Source organism: Propithecus coquereli, unplaced genomic scaffold, assembly GCF_000956105.1.
Source record: "Propithecus coquereli isolate 6110/MARCELLA unplaced genomic scaffold, Pcoq_1.0 Scaffold196, whole genome shotgun sequence".
Taxonomy (NCBI): Eukaryota; Metazoa; Chordata; class Mammalia; order Primates; family Indriidae; genus Propithecus; species Propithecus coquereli.
Window position 1 is genome coordinate 738,133 of NW_012144522.1, and position 7,798 is coordinate 745,930.

The 7,798-nt window shown below is 48.4% G+C and overlaps 1 protein-coding gene across 1 annotated transcript in view; it reads left to right on the forward strand.

Annotated features, from left to right (window-relative positions):
* Window positions 1-1,364: 1,364 nt before the first annotated feature.
* The window catches only part of LOC105809497 (V-set and transmembrane domain-containing protein 1-like), a 20,380-nt gene continuing 13,946 nt past the window's right edge, over window positions 1,365-7,798 (forward strand). The window contains exons 1-3 of the mRNA XM_012643318.1: window positions 1,365-1,398; window positions 5,308-5,340; window positions 5,476-5,760. Of these exons, the coding sequence (XP_012498772.1) occupies window positions 1,365-1,398; window positions 5,308-5,340; window positions 5,476-5,760 (352 nt within the window). The remainder of the gene's footprint in view (window positions 1,399-5,307; window positions 5,341-5,475; window positions 5,761-7,798) is intronic.

The window sequence follows — 7,798 nt, forward strand, 5'->3', positions numbered from 1 at the left end:
CCAGCCTCTCTTCATTTCTTTAAAAAACTCACGCTTAACCACACGATCACACTCTTGGGAATTTATCCCAGAGCAATGAAAGCACATGTTCACACACATGCCTGCACACGAGTGTTCACTGCAGCTTCACTTATAACAGCCCCAGGCTGGAAACAACCTGAATGTCGCCCAGGGGTGGACGGACAAGCAAACGGCAGCGCATCCGTGCAATGAAACACTCTTCAGCAGCAAAGAAGGAATGAACTGTTGATACACACAACAACTTTTTTATTACTCGTATTTTCTTTTAAATGGTTTAGTACATATTGCTAGGGACTGAACCCAGCCAAAGGCACAGTCGGGGGCATTGAGGACAGAAAAACAGGGGAAATAGGAGGCAAGGATCAGACAAGGAGAATTCCAGGGGATTCTTTTTTTTAAGGTTATTGAGGCATAGTTGGTATAAAAATTACATACATTTGATGTATACATTGGATATGCTTGGACATATGCAGACACCCGTAGTGCTCTCACCACAATCAAGGTGCTGAACATAGCTATCATATTTTTTTTCATTTTCGTTAACACACAATAATCTGGGTGAATCTCACAGGACTGTGCTGAGTGAGAAGAGCCAAGCTCCAAGGATGAGGTAACGTATGACCCCATTTATACAAAATCCTTGAAGCGACAAAGTTGCAGAGATGTAGAGCAGATTAGAGAGAGATTACAAAGAGGTAGCACGAGGGAGTTCCTACGTGGTGGTGGGACAGTCTCTGCCTTGATTGTGGTGGTGGTTCTATAAAGACACGCAGGTGATGTCTGAGAATTACACCCATAGACATGCCAAGAAAAGAGAAAAAAAGAGAAACAGGTTACGCACAAACCGATGCTATCTGAGTGACATCTGTAATCGTGTTAATTGCATGGTGTCAATACCAATGCTCTGGTTTTGATGATGTACTATATATGATGTACTATATATGTACTAGATACTATTTTTGGGGGAAGCTGGCTGGTGGATATGCTGGAACTCTACTATTTTTTTGTGAAGCCACAGCTATTTTAAAATAAAAATTATTTTTACAAAAGTATCTTGGGCAAGACTTCAGATGAGGTAGGACAGCCCTCGGAGTGGGCAGAGCCACACGCACAGAGAATTTATGGGGAAGATGTGGTCATTGACTGCTTCTTGTTTCCTGAGTCAGTTGCAAGAAGGAAACTGTGCACCAGGGCGTGCGGAGGACCAGAGGCTCGGAGCAGGACCTCCACCTGCACATCCTGGGACGAAGTGGGCAGGGAGAGGGCTGTGTCTGCCCCAGGCCTGCTCCTCCTTTGGGCTGTAAGACTGAAGACCGGATCTTGGTTCAGGAAGAAGGGACGCTATGATCACGGAGTTCCTGTCCCTGCTCTGCCTTGGTGAGTCTCCAGGACTGGGACAAACGGGTTTGGTTGGTGAGGACAGTTCACGGGGGAGTGGAAGTTAAGCTGGGGAAACAAGCAGGAATAATGACTTGCATGTACTGACTACACGTGCTGGGTCACAGCCTGTGGGCTGGGGGCGTCACAGGCATTGGCTCTGGTGCCCACACACAAGAGATGGGGCACCCGACCTGCAGAGACATGCAGTGCCACCCTCTGTGTACTCAGCTGGGAAACGCAGAGCTCTGATGGGATCTTGGGGTCTGTATCCTTTAAATACCACAGTCCTGCCGTGAATGTTCCATTGGAATAGGGAAGGGCTGGGTTTAAAGATCTACAAGGTGCAAAGTTGTGAATAAGAAGAAGATTTCCTGAGCAGGCCTATCCTTAGGCCGACTTTAACCATCCTCAGTGTGAAGCCAGTGCAATGAGGCAATCTTGGCCCCGTCACACAGGAGCTGCAGACTTTGCACGAGCAGCTCCACCTCACTGAGCCCCCTGCTCCCCCTTGGTGCGGTGGGCAGTGGGGTGGACGTCAGCGTGCTTCATCTGCCCCAGTTCCTTCCTCCTTTTCTAGGGGTGACTCTCCGCCCCTGCACACACTCGTGCCTTAGAGGTGGCTGTTGACCTCTATGCCCAAATCTCCAGCCACAGGACAAATAAACCGATCAACCAAGACACTGACCTCATCCACCCTGTATTCATTTCCTGTGGCTGCCGCGCCAAAACACCACAAACAACAGAAATGTATTCTCTGACAGTTGTGGAGACCAGAAGTCTGAAATCAAGGTGTCAGTGTCGATTCCTTCCGGGGGCTCTGAGGGACTGTTCCCAGCCTCTCTTCCAGCTTCCAGTGATAACTGGTGCTTCTTGCCGTTCTTTATCTTGCAGAGACATCTCTCCAATCTCTGCCTCTGTCTGCACGGGGCTGTCTTCCCTCTGCGTCTCTGTGTCTCTCCTCCTCTTCTTATAAGGACCCTGCTTGCATTGGATTAGAGGTCAGCCTACTCAGGTACGACCTCAGCTTAGCTTAGCTGATTACACCTGCGAAGACCAGATAATACTGTTTCCACATAAGGTCACATGCATGGGAGTTAGAACTTGAACCCATCTTTTCAGGGGCACACAAATCAACCCATATCACCCCCTAACCACTCTTTGGGCCATAATTGTTATTCCAGGAATGGATCTATGATGCAAAATGCGTCAGTCCAGTTCCGTTGAGAAGTTTCTTAGACTGGCATCAAGGTGCAAACGTCTTTCCTCCATGAGTGTGACCTTTCAAAGATGCAAGACTGTAGCTTCTCGCGGCCCTGCTTCCAGGCTCTTGGTCCTATCCAGCCAAGGTTCATAAAGAGCTAGATGTGGAAACTAAGAGAAAAGGGCCTGACGGCATTAAGTCCCTGGAATAGGCTGTTCTGGAGACCAGTCCACCACCCCACTTACTGAGTTTGCTTACGTGAGCTAATACAATTAATCGTTCTTTGTCTCGATCTTATTTCAAGTGAACTTTCGACATTTAAGCTCATAGAAATCTTGATTAGAAGGGTAAAAGTATTTGACGTACATAAAGTTTTAAACAGTTATTGAGGGAAAATTCACATAAGAAATTTAAGCATTTAAAAGTGTACAGCTCAGTGACGTTTCGCATATTCGCCATGTTGTGCAACCAACACCTTTGTCTGGTTCCTCGACACTTTCGTCACCCCTAAAGGAAACACCGCACCCAGTAGGCAGCCACTCTCCTCTCCTTCCTCCCTCTGCTTCCTGATGACCACCGATCTGTTTTCTGTCACTCTGGATGCAGCTACTCTGGAAATGTCTTACAAACGGAATCATAAATGTGTGACTTTTTGTGCCCGGCTCCCTTCACTGAGTACAAAGTCTTTGAGATTCATCCACATCGTAGCATGTGTCAGAATTGCATTTCTTTCTATGGCTGAATAATATTCTACATAATAGTTTTAAGCTCTCCAGATGATGTATTTAAAGGATCTGTTAAGTTGCAGATACCCAACAATTATCATCTTTTTCTAGGGAACTATGATTGCTACTGTTGCTTGTTCCTCTGTATCTTGGTTGAAGGTAATAGCTCCTAACTAGCATGCACATTGTATAGCTCTCCATCTGATGTATGTAAACATGTATGCAAAGACCGTACTAAACGTCAAGTGCATGGTAAGTGGCAAATGCGTGAACCATAGTAGCTGTATGGTAAATGATAGTTATGTGTACAGGACCTGCTGAGTAATACAGGTGTGTAAAATGGTTGATGTGTGTAAAGAAACTGCTAAATGATGAATACATGGTAAATGGTACTCGTATGCAGATGGTGGATGTACGTAAAGCTTGTAAATTATGGTAAGTAGTTGATGTATGTAAAGAGCTTGCTAAATGGTAGATACACACTCACCGGCAGTTTTTGTGTTGTAATTATTTCCTGAGAAGTATGGTTCTTGATGTTGCCATTCCTCCATACCAGAATTTTCCTGATACCCCAAAGACCTAACCATATGCCTGTCTTCACTCTTGGCTTTTTCACGCTATGCTATGTGTCAATGAGTCTCTTCCCCTTAAGACAAACTTCTCCATTATAGCCAGTTCTCTTTGGCTAAGTCAACTGTGATCCCTTATTAAGAACACAGGAATTGGCCGGGCACGGTGGCTCATGCCTGTAATCCTAGCACTCTGGGAGGCCGAGGCGGGTGGATCGCTTGAGGTCAGGAGTTCGAGACCAGCCTGAGCAAGAGTGAGACCCCCGTCTCTACTAAAAAAAAATAGAAAGAAATTTTCTGGACAACTAAAAATATATATATAGAAAAAAATTGGCCGGGCATGGTGGCGCATGCCTGTAGTCCCAACTGCTCGGGAGGGTGAGGCAGGAGGATCCCTTGAGCCCAGGAGTTTGAGGTTGCTGTGAGCTAGGCTGATGCCATGGGCACTCTCGCCTGGGCAACAGAGTGAGACTGTGTCTCAGAAAAAAAAAAAGAATACAGGAATCATTGTCTGAACAGAAGCTTGGCTGACAGCAGCAAGGAAATGACTGACTCTAAAAGCAGGACCCTGATGCCTGGGACCCCTGGCCGCCCAGAAGCTGATGTCCTCCCTATCAATCTCAGCCAATCCTGCTGCTAATGCAGCCTCAGCCCACTGTCAAGCCGCCACCTCATTCATTCTCAGTGAAGCTTGGGCGTCCATGTTCTGTGTCAACACCTGCGTCAAATCAAGGGACACTAGATAACCTCAGGCCGATCGCAGGTCCCCATGGTGGCCCCTGGCCCTGGCTGGGGGGATGGGTGCTGGCACCTTTGGTGACTCTAGAAAACAAGGGACAGATGTCCTGAGATGCTCTTCTGTCTCTAGAGGAAAGTCTAGCTTCACCCAAAAGCAAACCCTGTGACTGAGATCCCATTTTCCCCACAGGTTTATAGTTCCCTTCCCAGAGGGCAATTCCAAGAACAGAGCACAGAAGAGGGAGGGGCTCACACACGCACAGATCAAAGCCACAAGGGAGGAGAAAATATCTTGAAGGGGGAGCAAATTCTCTCTGTTGGAAGGAAGGAGACCCCCCCCACACACACTCCACTGTAAAATAATCTTTGCATTAATCAGGTGGTAAAGGTAAAAACTGCAATCGTGGAAAATGTGAGAAGAAAACCTAAGTCAATGTTAGATGATTTATAGACAGCGAAAGGGGGAATCATCATAAAAGCGATTCAAAAAATCAGAAAAATGTTACTGGAATTTTCTACATACACATAACTTCTGAAAGACAAACACTGGGACAAAAGTAAAAGGTAAAAGGTAAACCTGGGAAAACACCTGTAAGGAACGAGACAGGTCTTTAACAAATCTGCACTCAAAGACAAGCACACGATTTATCTCTCACTGAGGTTTCTCTTCCAGGGCTGAGTCTGGGCCGTGAAGAGGACAAGATTGGTGAGTTCTCCCACGTACACTCTGTTTATTGCTGCATCTCGTGAGTCGTGACCCTTCCCTTTGATCCTCTGAATTCTAGGAGGGGCTTCACGGTCATCAAGATAAAGGCTCACATTGTCTCTGAATTCTTTCCAGAGAGGCTTCCCAAGCCCTCCCTCAGCGCCTGGCCCAGCTCGGTGGTTGGAAGCAACAGCAGCGTGACCCTGACGTGCCAGGCTCCGCTCCGGAATGCAACGTTCGAGCTGCGCAAGGTGAACGACCCCGGGTACAGGCGGGAGCGGAGCTCAGCAGACCGGGGAGCTGAGTTCCCCCTCACCCGCCTGGGGCCTGAGGATGCCGGGAGGTACTTCTGTGTCTACAAGACCAGGGCCTCCCGCGAGTGGTCGGAGAACAGCGAGCACGTGCAGCTGGTCATCACAGGTGAGGACAGCCTTGGATTGCTCTTTGATGCACATATTCCTTTTCCTGCGGCAGGAACTGGCTGGGGTAGACGGAGGCACCTGGGAAACAGAAAGGTAGACGCGGCACCTAGAATGTAGGGGGCTGCGGAAACTAAACGTGGGGCGAGATTCGCTTCTGGGGTTGTGAGTGGGCGCTGCTGATGCGGATGTGGGAGAGTGTTTTAGAACAGCCCTCCCCAAGCTTTTTGGCACCAGGGGACCAGTTTCGTGGAAGGCAGTTTTTCGCAGACTGCGGGTGGGGGGATGTTTTCGGGATGATTCAAGCGCTTTAAGTATATTACATTTGTAGCCGCTCCCCAGCGCTAGCATCACCGCCTCGGCTCCATCTCAGATCATCAGGCGTTAGATTCCCATACGGAGCCGCAACCTGGGTCTCTCGCACGCGCAGTTTACAGCAGGGCTCCAACTCCTGTGAGAGTCTAATGCCGCAGCTGATCTGACAGGAGGCGGAGCTCGGGTGGTGGGGAACAGCTGCAAATACAGGTGAAGCTGTGCTCGCTTGCCCGCTGCTCAGCTCTTGCTGTGTGGCCCGGTTCCTAACAGGCCACAGATCAGTACCCGTCCGTGGCCCGGGGATTGGGGACCACAGTTTTAGAATATAGTCAATTAACAGAAAAATTGAGGTACGGTACGGCCAACAGATCCAGAGGTTAGTGCCACTGAACCGTTCACAATTCCCGAGGGGAGGGCATGCCACGCTGCGAGGGCCACGTGGGGAGGCAGAGGGAGGAGGAAACTGTGGGCAAGAGCTTATATTGCATTTTTGTGGGAAGTAACAGGCTTAGGACTGGCTCTGGGGCACAGAGGCTGTCCCAGTTTGTCTCGTACTTGGTCCTGGGGTGATTTGGGCAGGAAAATGGTTGCCCTGAATGTGACAGCCAATAAAGGAGGTGACTGGGAGTGAGGGCCTTGGGTTGGTTTGGTTTGCATTTGGAAAGCATGCCTGAGGGCAAGTTGTTTACTAGTTCTACAAATTAACTGACCCTGGAGGGACAGTCCCTCCAAGGTCAGCAAGGCCCCAAGAAGCCAGAGCATCATTCACAGGAAGCAAAAGACACGGTTAATAGAGAGAGAGGCAGGTGAGGTAGCTCCCAGGTGCGGTGGGAAGGGGGAGCCCTGGCCTTTGCCTTTACCTCCACTGCTTTGTCCTCTTTAGGGTCACTCCCAAAACCGTCCCTCTCACTCAACACAGACCCCGGGACAACTCCCGGTCACAGGACACTCCGATGTCTGATCCCATACAACGGAACTGAATGTATTGTAATTGCCCTGCTGAAAAACGGGGTCCTAGAGCCATCACAAGTCAAGAAAGTAAGAAAAAATCAAACTGATTTCATGCCCTGGAATATGACAAGCAATGACAGTGGGAACTACAGCTGTGTGTACTACCAGTGTAACTTGCCACACTTGGGCTCCTGCCCCAGCGACAGCCTGGAGATCTGGGTGACAGGTGAGGACAGGGTGACAACACTGACCTTTGACACATATACGGCATTTTCTATGTTCCAGTCTCCATTGCAATTAACTTATTCCATTAATTCGTTCGACTTCTACTTCCTTTGAGAGTGGTTGTGTTACCAACTCCTTTTTGGTTGTGGAGGTTAGGGGACCTCCCTGATGTCACAAACACAATTGGCTTCACAGTTACTGTTCAAACATAAATGCAAAATTACTTCATTTTTATGTCAGAGCAAAAGAGCTAGGAATACTGACCAGAACTCTAGGAAGGATGCAAGGAAGGCAAATAATGGAATATGGGGCTAAGAGAAAGTGTAGTAGGAGTGGTGCAGGTGGCTGGGAATATAAAAAGAAAATAATGAAGACAGTGGAGGGAAGATGCATGTGAGAGGGTTGTGACATAAGGGACTTGAAATCACAAGGAGGGGAATAAGAAATAATTTTGCATCACTTTCATCTATCCATCCATCCATCCACCCACCCATCCATCCGTCCATCCACCCATCCATCCACCCACCCATGGATCCATCCACCCATCC